We start from the raw sequence: 19,994 nt of genomic DNA on the forward strand, positions 1-19,994 counted from the left end.
CTTTTTCAGTCTCCTCATTCACCTTCATCAAGAGGCTCTTTAGTTCCTCTTCTCTTTAAGAAGTAGGACTGCATCTATCAGGTTTTGAGTCATAATGAAACTTAGCTTCTTGAGTTTTATCTCAATTGAAAAGTAAATGCAGTCTTTATTTCATTTATTTCTGCTCTAATTTTTTCATGATTTTGTCCATTCTCCTAGCTCTGAGATTTGTTTGTTCTTTTTTTCTTGTTTCTTTAGGTGTAACTTTAGATTGTTTATTTGAGATTTTTCTTGTTTCCTGATGTAAGTTTGTATTGTTATAAACTTCCCTTGTGCTTTTGCTGCATTCCATAGATTTTGGATCATTGTATTTTTAATTTATAAATAAATCCATTTTATCACTTCATGAATTTGGAATTTTTACTACATTCATGTTTAATTTAATATTGACAAGGTGGGATTTACCTCTACCATTTGCTACTTATTTTTGCTATACGTTTCTTATTCTTCTATTCTTTCACTATTGTCTTCTTTTGTGGAAAAAATTCCTAGTACACTATTTTAGTTAGTTTGTTGTTTATTTTACTATATATTTTCAGCTGTTTACTTATGGGTTGTCCTGGGATATACAATTGCTATCTTAACAATGTAGGATTGATAAATACTAATTCTTTAATCTATAAAAACTTTTCTCCAAAATAGCTGTGTTACCTGCCTTTTCTTTTGCACTAGTATTTTCATATAAATTGCAATTTATATATTATAATTACTTCAACATTGTTTTAGAATTATTTCTATATACAGTTTTATTTTGATTTATACACAAAAAGACAACAGTTACAAACAAAATACATTTACTGTGTCTTCTATATTTTCATATATTTCCTTTCCTGCTGCCATTTACTTCTTCATATGGGTCAAATTACTATTTAGTGTTCTTTGATTTTCACCTGGAAGACTCCCATTAACATTTATTGTAAGGCTCTTTTGCTCACAACAGATTCTTTCAGTTTTTGTTAATATGGGAATATCTTAATTTTCTCTTAATTTTTGAAGGTTAATTCTGGTAGACATAGAATATTTTTTGATAGTTTTTTTTCCCCCCAGAACTTTGATTATGTCACTTCACTCTTTGGGAGCCTTCATGATTTTTTATGAAAAGCCAGCTGTTAATCTTATGGAGACTTTCTTGTGCATGATAAGTCAATTTTTCTTGATTCTTTTAGAACTTTCCTTTCTTCCTCTTTCATTAGTTTGACTGTGAAGTTTCTAGATGTGTATATCTTTGAGTTTGTCTTCCTTCCAAAGTGTTGAGCTTGATGGAAGTACAGATTAGTTTTTTTCATCAAATGTGGCAAATGTTCTTTCTCTCCCTTTCTCCCTCTCTCCTCTTCTGGGATTCATACTATACAGTGTCATGCTGGTTGGTGTTACACAGGTCTCTGAGGCTTTGCTGATTTTTCTTCATTTTCTTTTCCTTCCCCCAGTTTCCATAAACTGGGTTATCTCACTTGACCTGTCTTCAAGTTCACTGACTCTTTCTCTTTTAAATTTCTGCTCAAATTTAACCTTGAGCCTTTGTAGTAAAATTTTTGTTTCAGTCATTGTGCTTTTTAGGTACAGAAATTGTAATTAGTTCTTATAAAATTATCTCCAACTCTCTATTGATATTGTCTATTTGTTGACACATCATTCTCATTCTTTCCTTTAATTATTTATGCATGGTTTCCTTTAATTCTTTGAATATATTTAAAATAGCTAATTAAAATTCTTTGTTTTTAGTAAGTCCAATGTCTGGGCTTCCTCATGGATAGTTTCTCTTAATAACATTATTTTCCTTAAGTACAGGCCAGTGTTCTCTGTGTGTCTAAATTTCTTGTTGGAAAGGATACATTTAAAATAATATAGTGTGACAACTCTGAAAGTTAGATCATAGGCCAATCCCCAGGGTTTGTTGTAAGTGACTGTTGTTGTTTGTTTGTATTTTGAACTCCTGGACTATTTCTGTTTTAAAGTCTGTAGTTTTTGTTGTGTGAAGACACTGAAGCCTTTGATAGGTTAGCTTAGTGTTCAGCTAATGTTTGGTCAGTGAATTTATGAAATAATTTGAACCTGTAAGTCTCCAAGCTTTGCCAAAGGGCTTTCGTATGTGTTGAGGCATTTCTTATATATTCAGCCAGTAAATTTACAACTCTTCCTTACTACTCTCTTCCAGCTTATATAGGCCTCAAATTCAGGCAGAAGAGAAAGAGAATTCTTTCATGGGCAAACACACAACCCAGAGTGTGCATATTTTTCTTTGCATGAACGTGTCTTTCTAGATTTCTAGGAAGAGTTTGAATCTTTGTTAAGACCCCTTTGGACATGTCATTCTCTAATCTGTCACCCCCACCCCCTTATTTAACTAAGTGTTTTGGTCCATCTCTTTATAACTCCAATTTGTACATTGCCCTAGGTCATCATAGTCTTAAACGATTTCAGATAATTGTTTTTGATAAATGCTCCAATGGCAGCATTGTTTACAGAGACTAAACTTTGGGTTAAGGCAAGCAAAGATAAACTCTAAGAATGGAGCTTTCTATACCTGTCAAACTGGACAAATAGTGATAATTTTCTGAGAGTGGGGCCTTGTGAACCTCTAACACCCTTCTGCCTTCTCCAGTGGCTGCTAAACTGTTGATTTCCTAGCTACTATAGTTATGAGGCTGTTGGTTTTCAGTGGTTATTACAGAGCTGGAAAGAAGGTGATTTGATTAGGGTAACTTTATATACCAAAAAGTTCGCTGGTTTTTTAAATCAAAATTCACTCATTTTTCTTCAATAGGCAGCCCTCAGATTGTTAAAACTTTAGTTAATTTAAATAGTATCTGAGATACATATATATATATATATATACAAAAAACTTATATCCAAAATATATAAAGAAATTTTATAGCTCAATAATAAAACAAGCAACATAGTTATAAAACAGTCAAAAGTTTGAACAGACCCTTCATGAAAAAAATATGACAAATGCCCAATAAGTATATGATAAGATACTCATCACCATTAGTCATCAGGAAAATGCAAAGTAAAGCATGTTAAATACCACTATATACCCATTAGAATAACAAATTAATATGCAGAAGTAACCAGATGCTGGAAAGTATGTGGATCAACTGAAATTCTCATATGTTGTTAATAGGAATACAAAATGGTACAATTGTTTTGGAAGACAGTTTGACCTTTTCTTGTATAGTTTAATTAATAGGCACTTACCAATTAACCATTCATTGCACTCCTAGAGTGGACTCCTTGGGAGAAGTGAAAGCATATGAACCAGAAAGACTTTTACATGAGCATTTATAACAGTTTTTATTCACAATAATAAAAAGCAAGAAACATTGCAAATGTTCCTGAATAGGTGAATGAATGAATTATGGTATATTTATGCAATGTGATACCACTTATCAACCAAAAGAATGAATTACAGGTTAATAAATTACCAAGACATTGTGCAGACTTAAACAAGTTAGAAATAAAAGAAGATATTCTGTATAATTCTGTAGAAAAGTATCAGTTCAGTTCAGTCGCTCAGTCATGTCTGACTCTTTGCGACCCCATGAATTGCAGCACGCCAGGCCTCCCTGTCCATCACCAACTCCCGGAGTTCACTCAGACTCACGTCCATCGAGTCAGTGATGCCATCCAGCCATCTCATCCTCTGTCATCCCCTTCTCCTCCTGCCCCCAATCCCTCCCAGCATCAGAGTCTTTTCCAATGAGTCAACTCTTTGCATGAGGTGGCCAAAGTACTGGAATTTCAGCTTCAGCATCATTCCCTCCAAAGAAATCCCAGGGCTGATCTTCAGAATGGACTGGTTGGATCTCCTTGCAGTCCAAGGGACTCTCAAGAGTCTTCTCCAACACCACAGTTCAAAAGCATCAATTCTTCGGCGCTCAGCCTTCTTCACAGTCCAACTCTCACATCCATACATGACCACAGGAAAAACCATAGCCTTGACTAGATCGACTTTTGTTGGCAAAGTAATGTCTCTGCTTTTGAATATGCTATCTAGGTTGGTCATAACTTTCCTTCCAAGGAGTAAGCGTCTTTTAATTTCATGGCTGCAGTCACCATCTGCAGTGATTTTGGAGCCCAGAAAAATAAAGTCTGACACTGTTTCCACTGTTTCCCCATCTATTTCCCATGAAGTGATGGGACCGGATGCCATGATCTTCGTTTTCTGAATGTTGAGCTTTAAGCCAACTTTTTCACTCTCCACTTTCACTTTCATCAAGAGGCTTTTGAGTTCCTCTTCACTTTCTGCCATAAGGGTGGTGTCATCTGCATATCTGAGGTTATTGATCTTTCTCCCGGCAATCTTGATTCCAGCTTGTGTTTCTTCCAGTCCAGCGTTTCTCATGATGTACTCTGCATATAAGTTAAATAAGTTGGATGACAATATACAGCCTTGATGTACTCCTTTTCCTATTTGGAACTAGTCTGTTGTTCCATGTCCAGTTGTAACTGTTGCGTCCTGACCTGCATACAGATTTCTCAAAACAAATTGTAATCTGTGTAGCATAAATTATTAACTAATCAATCCCATTTATGTTCTACCTCTTTCCCATAAAACTTCAATTGCCTCATAGGCCCTATTCAACTACATTCTTAAATGAATTAGAAAAAGATGAGGGTAAAACATTATAGAAGACACATGAATAAATAAGTAGTTGATGGAGAGAGAACCGACAAAGACAGTTTGAAAAATTATGAGAGAGTGGCTTTTTGGGTGGGGATGGGGAAATATCAGGGAGGATATAATAAATAAATAAATAAATATCAGGGAGGATATACCCATTACATGGTTTGCAGTGATACAGTGAACTTTAGAATGATAAGAAAATAAATGTCCTTTCCATGACAAGCCTTTCTAGGTTATCTGTTGATTTTTTGTAGTCAAGAAATTTCCCAACAGTTTTATCTAAAATATGAGTCTTTCCTGGCACTTCCCTCAGTACAGAGGCCAAATAAATGAGACACTGTTTTCATGAAGAGCTGTTAATTTATGTTTGTATTTTTGTGCATGTGACTTGCTGCATTGTCTCATTTTCTGGGTTTGTTTTTAAGGTGAGGATGGTAATATCAATATTTAGATACTTGGGGAGGGTAAATGAAAGGTATTTGTGCAGAGCCTTTCATAAACCTTTTCAAGCTCTGTGCAGATATAAGGGTAGTGTTTTGAAGTCCCAGAAATCTGGAGAAGAGTGTTGATGCAAATAATGAAAATGGGAATGAATGTAACTCCTTTCTCACTCCATGCCTTTACTTACAAAATACTGTAAATGTTGAAAATTGTAATATTTGTGGTTTTTTAAATGTTCATATAATTCTAAATGAGAAGTCATTTATAACTCTACTTAGCTTAGCTCAGTTTATGAAATCCTGGTATTTGTGAAAGAGCAATATAATGAATATTGTATTTAATTTCCCAGAGTCAAGCAGAGTGCATGGGAACTTCTGGGGTTTATTTATTTATTTATTTTTTTGCTGCTGGCCAAAGAGGCCAAAGAAAAGGTTTTCAGATATGGAACCAGTTTTGTTTTTTCTTTGCTGATGAAATGTGGAAGGCAGTGTATGCATACTTCTCTCATATTTATGTGGCCTAGATTTGAAGTGGAAATGTGATTCTAAAATGTGGAAGTTTTGAAAAGGCATGGTAACCTGGTCTTCAGTCTCCAATCTCTGTGAAGTATTTTTATTATTATTATTGCCATTGATGTGTTCAATGGATCAAGGTTCTAAGTAATGAAAATAAGAACTTCTGAAAACAGTACATAGAGAAAAAGATAATAAAACTCTTCACAGGTTTATCTGTTCCAAACAAATGCTTGAGCATGTTTTATTGTGTTTAACCATGATAGTCTAACCATGATAGATTTTCACTGAAAGGGATAGGTACTGTTGTTTGTATTGTCTCTCTTTCTTTTAGGGTGAGATCAAAAACTTTCTGTAGCTTGTATATCTGATAGATATGAAATTGGGGGATGGTGATATAAGGAGTGAAAGAAGAAATAGGAAAGGGGGAACAAAAATTACAAGTAGCTTGATATTTCCTAGAATATGGTCTTAATGTGTTACTTTAGTTGGTGAGAGCAGTGCTCTTCAAACTCTAAAGAGCATGTGAATTCCCTAAGGATTATATAAAAATGCATTTTCTGATTCAGCAGGTCTGGGGTGTGACCTGGGAATGTGTATTTCCATTAAGCTCCCAAATGATGATGATACTCTTAGAGTAACAAAGTTGGAGGTTTGACTGGAGATCTTGGTGAAGGTCATATTTTAAAATTTTCAATAAGGACAATTTGTCATAATGGTAGCTAATAGTGTTTAATTTTACATCAATAAACTTTTGTATAATAAAATTTAAAAACATTGACCAAAAATCACATTCATATATCTGGCATACCACCCTCAATTTTTTCATAAACAATTTCCCTATTTTAAATCCCTTAGTAAATACTCAGTGAGGAAGTTAAATTTGTGTTTCTGCCAGATAGTACCTTCACCAAAGCTGCCAGCCACCTGGTTAATGCGTAAAATGTTAAAGTGTTGTTTATATGGTTGTAGGAAAGTTCCCAGAAAGGCAGACAGACCACTAGGCTTCTAGTTCCAGCTCTCCCAGCTAGCTGTGGAACCTGGAGCTCTTTTTTTTTTTCTTTTGTAAAATGACTGTGAATATTTGTTTAGTAGACTTGAGAAAGTATCTAGTCCATTGTCCATAATAGGTACTCAAAAAAGCTTAAGGAGACTCTTAAGAGTAGAACTAAGCAGCTTTAGGTCTCACAGGTCGGTCACATAGGACAGGGACTGAGGAAAAGAATGTCCAATAACTTAAACAGAGGACTTCACTAAGCTGCCCTACTTCATCTTTAATATGTGATTTTAGTTGCTCAAATCTTCTGTGGAAGGTCTGATCTTTTATTTAACGTCTTCCAATGCAATTTGCTGCCTGCTGGGAGCACTTTCCTTTTTCTCCTGTCTGTCCTAACAGAGATGAGGAAATCAGGCAAAAGGCTGAAGCATTGACCATTTCTCCCATTTTCCTTCCTTTGCAGATTATTCCTCTGCTGTTCAGAAATTTTCTCAGACACTGCAGTCCTTTCAGTTTGATTTCATTGGAGATACGCTGACTGATGACGAGATTAACATTGGTAAGTCTTCAGCTATTTGTGGCCATGTAACTCTCAAAGCAGGTCTGAGAAAAAGCAGCCTCCTTGGTGAATATATAGAACTTGGGAATCTTTGATCCCCCTTTGTCACCTGTTGTCCTAAGTTCCTGGGAGACTGCTCAAGAAACATAAAGAAACATTCCCTCCTAGTCCCATTTCTTCCTTATACAAAAGCAATCAAAAGATATCCCTTTGGACTTCCCTGGTGGTATAGTGGATAAGAATCTGCCTGCCAAGGCAGGGAATATGGGTTCGATCCCTGGTCCCAGAAGATTCCACAAGCCTTGGAGCAACAGGGCCATGTGCCGCAACTACTGAGCCCACGTTCTAGAGCCTGTGAGCCACAACTACTGAGCCCATGTGCTGTACCTACTGAAGCCTGTGCTCCTAGAGCCTGTGCTCCACAACAAGAGAAGTCCCCACAATGAGAAGCCCATGTACCACAATGAAGAATAGCCCCTGCTCACCACAATGAGAGAAAGCCTATACACAGAAAGAAAGACCTAGCACAACCAAAAATAAATAAATAAAATATATTAAAATATCCCTTAAGCTTCCATTTAGGTCTTTGACTCAGTCTGCAGGGGAATTTTCTTTAAAAAAAATCTAAAACATGAAAATGGGGTTTCCCAGGAGGCACAGTGGTAAAGAATCCACTTGCCAATGCAGGAGATGCAGGTTTGATCCCTAAGTCAAGAATATCCCTGAAGAAGGAAATGGTAAACCATTCCACTATTCTTGCCTGAAAAATTCCATGAACAGAGGAGCCTGGTGGGCTACAGTTCATGGGATCACAAAATTGGATACGACTGAGCAAAACACATGAAAACATATATTTTTTGGTGAAGAATTAAAATTAATTTCTTGGTTTATTTCCCCAAATAATTCAGAATAAGGTTCTTCTAAGGAACAAATCCCCTAGAAAGTTTAATATTAGCATTTATGTATGTATACTTTTCAGGCAACAGGAGATTTGACATCTCCCTTGGGAACTGAATTTAAGGACTTGCCTTAGTGTTTTCCTCTGTAAAATGTGGTTAATATGTATCTCTCAAAGATGTTATAATTAGGAAATTGAACAGTGGAAATAAAAAGAGCTTTGTGTTTCTGTCAGTTATGAAGTTAAAGTAGTATCAGCAAAGTATAAGTCTTCCCTGGTAAAGAATCTGCCTGCAGTGCAGGAGACTGTCATCGTAGGAGATGCAGGTTCAATCCCTGGGTCAGGAAGGTCCCCTGGAGAAGGAAATGGCAACCTACTCTAGTATTCTTACTGGAATACTGGAAAATCCCATGGACAGAAGAGGCTGGTGGGCTACAGTCCATGTGGCAAAATATGGCCCACAGACTTAACTGAAATACAGTTAAATGTTGTTTGTGGGTGGTTTTGTATTATAACAGCATTGAGTAGTAGTTGCAGAGACTACATGGTTTTCAGAGCCTCAAATATTTGCTGTCTGGCCATTTAAAAAAAGTTTTGTAACCACTGATTTAAAGAGTCAGTGCAAAACATTTGCTAGATGAGAGCACAGAACTATTATGAATGATCTAATGCCACTGAAATAATTATGTGTATGAACCCAAGAAATAAAATATAAAAATGTATTATTATTATATTGAATGCTTGTGCAGTAAATATGAATAATATATAAGTGTATAAAATATGAAATTACTTATACTAATAAGGTATTTCAACATAAAACTGTTTTGTGTGTATGTAATTTAGTTCATACATAATTTTAAATACATAATTACATAATTATGTAATATTATATAAATACATAAATACATAATTTTATATAATTTTAATCTAATATTTCATCAAGCATTTTTTCATATCATTTAAAAATCTTTGAATGCTTCATGGGAGCGTAGGACAAGGACATTGTTTCAGTCATTTCCATTTCCCTAGCATGTAGAGGAGTACCTAGCATATAGTAGATACTCAATACATGTTTGTTGAATGAATGAGTAATGGATGCATTTGAGATTCATTATTATAGGAGCTATACTTTACATGCTGTTTAACTATTGTTAGAAATTTGGCTTATCTCTAATTTTTCATGATTATAAATAACACTGCAATGGATATTTTTATGAGGTTGATGACTAATACTTTGCATAAATGTGGCAGTATAGCTAGTGAGACAGACATTTGTATTTGGATTATTTCTTTACTCATGCCACTTCATTCTACTTCTGCATATCTATCTTGGTCTGAGGGCATGGTTTATTTAAAGATTAATATTGTGAGGGTTTGATAGCCCAAGTTTGAACTCTAGTTTCTCGACGTATTAGCTATGTAATCTTGGCAAGTAACTTCACCTCTATGAGTGTAACATTTCTCATCTGTAAAATGGGAGTGAGGTAATCAATGCCAAGGGTTCACATTGTCTAAAGAAATGTTAGCTATTTAATCATTGTTAATATAAGGTTTGACTACTTTATGCTTTTTAATAGACTGAATGTTTTTGTATCTCCACAAAGTGATATGTTGAAATTCTAACCTCCAATGTGACAGTAGTAAGAGGTGGGTTCTTTGGGAGTTAATTAGGTCATGAAGGTGAAGCCCTCATGAGTGGTATTAGTATCCTTATCTCTGTGACAGTCTAGAAGGCTGGTGTGGGGAGGGAAATGGGAGGGAGGTTCTCGAGGGAGGGGACATGGGTGTACAGGGGGCTGATTCTTGATGATGTATGACAGAAAACCACAAAATTCTGTAAAGCAATTATCCTTCAATTAAATTTTTTTTAAAAAAAGATAGAGGGAAAAGAAAACAGATTCTAGAGCACTCTCTCACACACTTTCTATCATGTGAGGATACAGTGAGAAGTTGGTAGTCTGTAGCCTGGAAGAGAATGCTCATGAGAAACTGACCTTGATATCAGACTTTTAACCTGCAGAACTGTGTGAAATAAATAAGCCCACCCAGTCTATGGTATTTCCCAATAGCATCCTGAACTCAAAAAAAAAAAAAAAAATCAGGAATTTGTACTGAGATTTGGAGGGTGTTGCTATAATGAATACCTGAAAATGTGGAAGTGGCTTTGGAACTGGATAATGGACAGAGGCTGGAAAAGTTTTAAGGTGCATGCTATAGAAAGCCTAGATTGCTGTGAGTAGAATTTTAAGGGTGATTCTGGAGAGAGCTATGAAAGAAGAGAGAGGGTAGAGAAAGCTTCAGTATTCTTAGAGAATACCTAAGTAATCATGCATGAAATATTGGTAGACTATAGATGGTAGAGTCCATTTTGATGAAGTTGCAGACAAAAATGAGGAACATGTTATTGGACAATGGAGAAAAGGTGATCCTTGTTATAAAAAAACAAATACTAGGCTACATTTTTTTTGTATTCTAGCGTTCTGTGAAAGGCAAAACTTGTAAGCAACTTGAAAATTTGGCTTATGCCATTTCTAAGCAAGTATTAAGAGAGAGGTTTGGTTTCCCCTGGCTACTTATACTAAAATGTAAGAGGAAAGAAATGAACATAAGGTAAAATTTTTAAGGAGAAAGGAACCATAACTTAAAGATTTGTCCATATTACGAAAAATGAGGAAATTTATTTGGAAGAAAACACTATTGCACTTCCCAGGTGGTGCAGTGGTAAAGAATCTGCCTGTCAATGCAAGGGTCACGGGTTTAATCCCTGACTCAGGAAGATCTCATGGGGTAGAAAAATGGCATCTCACTCCAGTGTTCTTGCTTGGAAAATTAAATGGACAGAGGAGCCTGGAGGGCTACAGTTCATGGGGTCACAAATAGTTAGACACCACTGAGCAACTAACTGAGCACACATACACATGCTTCAGTTCAGTTCAGTTCAGTTCAGTTCAATTCAGTCACTCAATTGTGTCTGACTCTTTGCGATCCAATGGATTGCAGCATGCCAGGCATCCCTGTCCAACACCAACTCCCGGAGCTTACTCCAACTCATGTCCATCGAGTTGGTGATGCCATCCAACCATCTCCTCTTCTGTCTTCCCCTTCTCCCGCCTTCAATCTTTCCCAGCATCAGGGTCTTTTCCAATGAGTAAGTTCTTCACATCAGGTGGCCAAAGTATTGGAGTTTCAGATTCAGCATCAGTCCTTCCAATGAATATAGAGGACTGATTTCCTTTAGGATGAACTGGTTGGATCTCCTTACAGTCCTAGTGACTCTCAAGAGTCTTCTCCAACACCACAGTTCAAAAACATCATTCTTTGGCACTCAGCTTTCTTTATAGTCCAACTCTCACATCCATACATGACTACTGGAAAAACCATAGCTTTGACTAGATGGACACTTGTTGGCAAAGTAATGTCTCAGCTTTTGAATATGAAGTCTAGGTTAGTCATAGCTTTTCTTCCAAGGAGCAAGCATCTTTTAATTTCATGGCTGCAGTAATCATCCCTCAAACTTAGGGACACATGCAGACTGAAAGTGAAGGGCTGGAAAAAGATATTTCACGCAAATGGAGACCAAAAAAAAGCAGGAGTAACAATACTCATACCAGATAAAATATAGTTTGAAATAAAGGCCACGAAAAGAGACAAAGAAGGACACTACATCATGATTAAAGGATCAGTCCAAGAAGAAGATATAACAATTATAAATATATATGCACCCAACATAGGAGCACTGCAATATGTAAGGCAAATGCTAACAAGTATGAAAGGGGAAATTAACAGGAACACAATAATACTGGGAGACTTTAATACCCCACTCACACCTATGAATAGATCAACTAAACAGAAAATTAGCAAGGAAACACAAACTTTAAATGATACAATGGACCAGTTAGACCTAATTGATATCTATAGCATATTTCACCCTAAAACAATGAATTTCACCTTTTTCTAAAGTGCACATGGAACCTTCTCCAGGATAGATCACATCCTGGGCCATAAATCTAGCCTTGGTAAATTCAAGAAAATTGAAACCATCTCAAGCATCTTTTCTGATCACAATGCAGTAAGATTAGATGTCAAGTACAGGAAAAAAAACTGTTAAAAATACAAACATATGGAAGCTAAAAAACACGCTTCTGAATAACCAACAAAGCACAGAAGAAATAAAAAAAGAAATAAAAATATGCATAAAAATGAATGAAAATGAAAACAAAATTATGCAAAATCTATGGGATTCAGTAAAAAACAGTGCTAAGGGGAAGGTTCATAGCAATACAAGCTTACCTCAAGTAACAGGAGAAACATCAAATAAAAGACCTAACTGTACACCTAAAGCAACTAGAAAAATAAGAAATGAACTACCCCAGGGTTAGTATAAGGAAAGAAATCATAAAAATTAGGGCAGAAATAAATGCAAAAGAAACAAAGGAGGGCATAGCCAAAATTAAGAAAGCTAAATGCTGATTCTTTGAGAAGATAAATAAAATGGACAAACCATTAGCCAGAGTCATCAAATTATAAAGGAAGAATCAAATAAACAAAATTAGAAATAAAAATGGAGAAATCACAAGAGACAACACAGAAATACAAAGGATCACAAGAGACTACTATCAGTAACTATATGCCAATAAAATGGACAACTTGGAAGAAATGGACAAATTCTTAGAAAAGTACAACTTTCCAAAACTGAACCAGGAAGAAATAGAAAATCTTAACAGACCTATCACAAGCATAGAAATTGAAACTATAATCAGAAATCTTCCAACAAACAAAAGCCCAGGACCAGACGGCTTCACAGCTGAATTCTACCAAAAATTTAGAGAAGAGCTAACACCTATCCTACTCAAACTCTTCCAGAAAATTGCAGAGGAATGTGAACTTCCAAACTCATTCTATGAGGCCACCATCACCCTAATACCAAAACCAGACAAAGATACCACAAAAAAAGAAAACTACAGGCCAATATCACTGATGAACATAGATGCAAAAATCTTTAACAAAGTTCTAGCAAACAGAATCCAACAACATATTAAAAAGATGATGCATCATGACCAAGTGGGCTTTATCCCAGGGATGCAAGGATTCTTCAATATTTGCAAATCAATCAATGTAATACACCACATTAACAAATTAAATGATTAAAAACCATATGATTTTCTCAGTAGATGCAGAGAAAGCCTTTGACAAAATTCAACATCCATTTATGATTAAAAACAAAAAAAAACCCTCCAGAAAGCAGGAATAGAAGGAACATACCTCAACATAATAAAAGCTATATATGACCAACCCACAGCAAACATTATCCTCAATGGTGAAAAATTGAAAGCAGTTCCCCTAAAGTCAGGAACAAGAAAGGGGTGCCCACTCTCACCACTTCTATTCAACATAGTTTTGGAAGTTTTAGCCATAGCAATCATAGAAGAAAAAGAAATGAATCCAGATTGGAAAAGAAGAAGTAAAACTCTTACTATTTGCAGATGACATGATCCTTTATATAAAAAACCCTAAAGACTCCACCAGAAGATTACTAGAGCTAATCAATGAATGTAGTAAATTTTCAGGATATAAAATTAACACACAGAAATCCCTTGCATTCCTATACACTAACAATGAGAAAATAGAAAGAGACATTAAGGAAACAATTCCATTCACCATTGCAATGAACATAATTAAATACTTAGGGATATATCTACCTAAAGAAATAAAAGACCTATATATAGAAAACTATAAAACACTGATGAAAGAAATCAAAGAGGAAACAACTAGTTGGAGAAATATACCGTGTTCTTGGAGTGCAGGAATCAACATTTTGAAAATGAGTATACTACCCAAAGCAATCTGTAAATTCAATGCAATCCTTATCAAGCTACCAATGGTATTTCTCACAGAACTAGAACAAATAATTTCATAATTTGTATGGAAATACAAAAAACCTCGAATAGCCAAAGTAATCTTGAGAAAGAAGAATGGCACTGGAGGGATCAACTTGCCCTACTTCAGGTTATACTACAAAGCTACAGTCATCAAGACAGTATGGTACTGGCACAAAGACAGAAACATAGATCAATGGAACGAAATAGAAAGCCCAGAGATAAATCCATGCAACTATGGACACCTTATCTTTGACAAAAGAGGCAAGCATATACAATGGAGAAAAGATCATCTCTTTAAGAAGTGCTGGGAAAACTGGTCAACCACTTGTAAAAGAATGAAACTAGAATACTTTCTAACACCATACACAAAAAAAAACTGAAAATGGACTAAAGATCTAAATGTAAGACCAGAAACTATAAAACTTCTAGAGGAAAACATAGGCAAAACACTCTGATATAAATCACAGCAGGATCCTCTATGACCCACCTCCCAGAATAAAGGAAATAAAAGCAAAAATAAACAAATGGGACCTAAGTAAACCTAAAAGCTTTTGCACAATGAAAGAAACTATAAGAAAGGTGAAAAGAGCCTTCAGAATGGGAGAAAATAGCAGCAAATGAAGTAACTGACAAAGAATTAATCTCAAAAATATACAAACAACTCCTTCAGCTCAGTTTCAGAAAAATAAGTAACCAAATCAAAAAATGAGCCAAAGAACTAAATGACATTTCTCCAAAGAAGACACACAGATGGCTAACAAACACATGAAAAGATGCTCAACATCACTCATTATCAGAGAAATGCAAATCAAAACCACAGTGAGGTACCATCTTATGCCAGTCAGAATGGCTGCTATCCAAAAGTCTACAAATAGTAAATGCTGGAGAGGGTACAGAAAAAAGGAACCCTCTTACACTGTTGGAAGGAATGCAAACTAGTACAGCCACTATGGAGAACAGTGTGGAGATTCCTTCAAAAACTGGAAGTAGAACTGCCATACAACCCAGCAATTCCACTGCTGCATATACACACCGAGGAAACAAGAATTGGAAGATACACATGTACCTCAATGTTCATCGCAGCACTGTTTATAATAGCTAGGATATGGAAGCAATCTAGATGTCCATTGGCAGATAAATGGATAAGAAAGCTGTGGTACATAGACACAATGGAATATTATTCAGCTATTAAAAAGAATGCATTTGAATCAGTTCTAATGAGGTGGATGAAACCACAGCCTATTATACAGAGTGAAGTAAGTCAGAAAAATAACACCAATACAGTAGATTAACATGCATATATATGGAATTTAGAAAGATGGTAATGATGATCCTATATGCGAGACAGCGAAAGAGACACAGATGTAAAGAACAGACTTTTGCACTCTGTGGGAGAAGGCGAGGGTGGGATGACTGAGAGAATAGTATTGAAACATGTATATTATCATATGTGAAATAGATCGGCAGTCCAGGTTCAATGCATGAGAGAGGGTGCTCAGGGCTGGTGCACTGGGATGACCCTAAGGAATGGGATGGGGAGGAAGGTGGGAGGGAGGTTCAGGATGGGGAACACATGTACACATATGGCTGATTCATGTGAATGTATGGCAAAAACCACTACAATATTTTAAAGTAATTAGCCTCCAATTAAAATAAAAAAAGAAAAAAAGAAAAGAAAGAGAAAGTGGAAAATATAGCCAAAGAGATTTATTCGCAAAACTTAAGATCACATGGAACTTGCCTTGCTAGATTTTGGGCTTGCTTGGGACCTATCACTCTATCCTTCTTGCCTTTTTCCCTTTTGGAGCGGGAATGTCTATCTTATGCATGTCCCATCATTGTATTTTGGAAGCACATAACTTGTTTGTTTTTACAGGTTGACAGCTAGAGAACAATTTTGCCTCCATATAATTTATACCGTGAGTCTCAACCATATTTGATTTAGATATTTAGATAAAATTAGAACTTTTGACCTAAGAGTTAACGCTGGAATGAGTTAAGACTTGTAGGGTTGTGGAAATTGAATATAAAAGAAGGATGTGGATTTTGTCAAGCATGGTATGGGATGTAACAGGCTGAATGTAACTCCCCCAGATTCATTTTGAAAGCTTATCCTCAATATGATGGTACCAGGAAGTAGAACCTTTGGGAAGTGATTAGATCATGAGGGTGGAGCCCTCATGAATGGGATTAGTGCCCTCATAAAAGGGATCCCAGAGAAATTTCTAGCCCACTTTCCATCTTATTAGGATACAATGAAAAGTTAGTAGTTTATAAGTCAGAAGATGGCATGCTCCAGAACCCAAACATGCTGGCAGTCTAATACTGGTCTTCTAAATTCCAGAACTATGAGAAATTTCTATTTTTATACACCATCCTAGCTATGTTATTTTGTTATAGCATCCCAAAATAAGTATATTATTTTCTTAAAAATAACTACTGCTTGCCTGTCAATTGGGCTTCCTAATCAATAAACTCAGATATGCAGATGACACCACCCTTATGGCAGAAAGTGAAGAGGAACTCAAAAGCCTCTTGATGAAAGTGAAAGTGGAGAGTGAAAAAGTTGGCTTAAAGCTCAACATTCAGAAAACGAAGATCATGGCATCCGGTCCCATCACTTCATGGGAAATAGATGGGGAAACAGTGGAAACAGTGTCAGACTTTATTTTTCTGGGCTCCAAAATCACTACAGATGGTGACTGCAGCCATGAAATTAAAAGATGCTTACTCCTTGGAAGGAAAGTTATGACCAACCTAGATAGCATATTCAAAAGCAGAGACATTACTTTGCCAACAAAGGTCCGTCTAGTCAAGGCTATGGTTTTTCCTGTGGTCATGTATGGATGTGAGAGTTGGACTGTGAAGAAGGCTGAGCGCCGAAGAATTGATGCTTTTGAACTGTGGTGTTGGAGAAGACTCTTGAGAGTCCCTTGGCCTGCAAGGAGATCCAACCAGTCCATTCTGAAGGAGATCGGCCCTGGGATTTCTTTGGAAGGAATGATGCTAAAGCTGAAACTCCAGTACTTTGGCCGCCTCATGGGAAGAGTTGACTCATTGGAAAAGACTCTGATGCTGGGAGGGATTGGGGGCAAGAGGAGAAGGGGATGACAGAGGGTGAGATTGCTGGATGGCATCACTGACTCGATGGATGTGAGTCTGAGTGAACTCCGGGAGTTGGTGATGGACAGGGAGGCCTGGCATGCTGCGATTCATGGGGTCGCAAAGAGTAGGACACGACTGAGCGACTGATCTGATCTGATCTGAATGGTGCTAGTGGTAAAGAATGGCAGGTAAACACCTGCCAATGCTCTTTGGAGACTGAGAAGCAATCTTCAAGATCCTACTGGGAAGCTATTGTTGTGAAAGAACAGTTGTTTGGAAAGTGGAAAGAGGAGATTTTTCCATGCCCTCTAATGTGCCAGCACTACTGTCTCTGAGTCAGTACATGTTCTTTTTTACTGGAAAACTGGTAAAAGTACAGTTACTTTTACTGTATGGAATGGAATGGAATTTGGAGTTGAGCTTTTAGATTTCACATTACATGTGAAAAGGGTTTTGCAGTTCTTTCCATAAGTGATTTTTCATGATTGCTGCAAGAGTTCAGTCAGTCAGTCAGTCAGTTCAGTCACTCAGTCATGTCCAACTCTGCGACCCCATGAACCGCAGCACGCCGGGCCTCCCTGTCCATCACCAACTCCCAGAGTTTACCCAAACTCGTGTCCATTGAGTCGGTGATGCCATCTAACCATCTCATCCTCTGTCGTCCCCTTCTCGTCCTGCCTTCAATCTTTCCCAGCATCAGGGTCTTTTCAAATGAGTCAGCTCTTCGCATCAGGTGGCCAAAATATTGGAGCTTTAGCTTCAACATCAGTCCTTCCAGTGAACACCCAGGACTGATCTCCTTTAGGATGGACTGGTTGGATCTCCTTGCAGTCCAAGGGACTCTCAAGAATCTTCTACAACACCACAGTAATCAGTAGCATTAACCCCATTGTAGTTACCAGGTGAGAAACGGAGATGGTAATGATTTCTAGGGAAAGTCTGAAGCTTCTCTGAACAGTTTCTTCCTTTGTTGATCAGCCTTTAGGTCTCACAGTCTATATATAACAGAGACAAGTGAGAGGAAGTATCTGACTGCCCTCTGACATTTGTCACTGCTTTAGAGTATGACATGTATACTTTCAACTGGCATTGCCTGACCTTTTCTCTACCTCTATGGCCCAGTAACTAGAGGAAATTCTAAGTATTTAGGTAGTGTGTGTCTGCTTCAGGTTTGAGGTTTAGTTATTGGCTATGAGGTCTTGAAAAAATTACTTGAGTCTCTGTTTTCCTCATATGTAGAGAGTATAATCTACTTCCAAGAATTTCAAGGAGTAAATCATATAAATAAATGTATCAGAGGGTTTATATAAATCCTTTTTCTCAGTGTCTGGTGATCCTACTAGGAAGGTGGAGAACCTAATTTTTGGATTAAGATGTTAGTTTGAAATTATTGCCTGAGTTTACTACAAAATGAAAAGGTAAAAAAAGTCAATGTTTAAAGGGACCTTAGGAAGCATCTAGTTCAGTTAATCTTAATATAGCTTTGTATCAGAATTACCTGAAAAGCATGTTGTTCCAGAGTCTCAGGACCCATCTTAGATGAAATGAATCAGTTTGTTTATTTATGCGTGGAGAAAGAAAAAGCAGTGTTTTCAAGTCTCAGACTGCAAATCAAATTTCTAATCATTGTAATATATTTGTCAAAAGTCCTTTGCAGACCAAGCAGATTGATTTAAAATCAAACTTTCAAGTAGAAGTTCCATCAGCCACTCGTTACTGCTGTATAGGAGCACAGGACTCAGGAAGTTCTACATTGTCTATTCCCCCTAGCCCCCACACTTATATTCAACGTGAATATTATTAATTGCTAACAACTCACAGGTAATCATAAACCTGATTGGGATAAAGCAGGGCTTAAGAAATAGTCTCTTGAGGATGTTTGTTAGTGTTTTTCTATAAAATCAGTTAGACCGTCTTTTTAGATTGTGAAGGTCAGTTGTTTTAGGGTCCTGAAATTCAGCTATCCTAAAAGAAGAGGGATGCCCTAAATGAAAAAAAAATTAATATAAAAGTTAAAAATTATTTAAATTTTATTTTTATTGAAGTATAGTTGATTTACAGTGTTGTGTTAATTTCTGGTATACAGCAAAGGATTGTGTTATGTGTGTGTGTGTGTGTGTGTATATATATATATAATCTTTTTCATATTCTTTTCCATTATGGTTTATTATAAGAAATTGAGTATATTGACAGTTCCCTGTTGTATACAGTAGGACCTTGTCGTTTAATGCAAAAGTTTCCATTACAGAAAAGAGATGTGAATTGAACCCTGAGGGTCCAGTGATTTCTAAGTGGTCAGTAGTAGACATTTATTTTTGATTACATAGTGTCACTCATTGGAGTTTCTTGAAGCTCTCAAGGTAGGATGCTAGTCCTCTAGACGACATTGTCCACAGTCCTGGCAGTCTTTCCTATAAGGGCATATATGAATTGAACATTTTACCAGACTTCCTTAACTCAGATAGTGGTTTTTCCAGGGAAAATTTTAGCCCAATGCATGGTCTGCTATGGTGGCAAGCACTTAGAGATTTATATCAAGTCATCAGATTTTAGTTCATAGATCTTCTTCAGATCATGGGGAAAGGATCAATTGCATGGTGACCTGGAATCCTTATAGGGATCTGGATCATCAAGTCTCAGGTCTCTCTTTTTCCAGGTCAGATGAGAAGGGGAAATTTAGGATTGCTAGTTTGGAGGATTATAACTAGATATTGGAAGAAATAGAAGGGATTGAAGATTTGCTAAATATAAGTTGGGTAAAGTAACAGGATCCAGTTCAATTTACAGATGGATACCAAAACTGTTTTTTTTTTTTTTTTTTCAGAAGGGGAGCAAGTCATTTATATCTCAACCAGACAAGTGTGAGTGTGCATCCTTATAGGTTACCCTCCACTAACAAGAGGTGCAAATGTTCAGGTAGCTCAAAGACAAAGAATA

General features: G+C 36.5%; 1 protein-coding gene across 5 annotated transcripts in view; it reads left to right on the top strand.

Annotated features, from left to right (window-relative positions):
* The window catches only part of OPHN1 (oligophrenin 1), a 635,000-nt gene that overhangs the window by 173,005 nt on the left and 442,001 nt on the right, over positions 1 to 19,994 (top strand). For all 5 annotated transcript variants that reach the window (XM_061409853.1, XM_061409851.1, XM_061409855.1 and 2 more), the window contains one exon: positions 7,080 to 7,175. In XM_061409853.1, coding sequence (XP_061265837.1) covers positions 7,080 to 7,175 — 96 coding nt within the window. The remainder of the gene's footprint in view (positions 1 to 7,079; positions 7,176 to 19,994) is intronic.

The sequence above is a fragment of the Bos javanicus genome, chromosome X, assembly GCF_032452875.1.
Source record: "Bos javanicus breed banteng chromosome X, ARS-OSU_banteng_1.0, whole genome shotgun sequence".
NCBI lineage: Eukaryota > Metazoa > Chordata > Mammalia > Artiodactyla > Bovidae > Bos > Bos javanicus.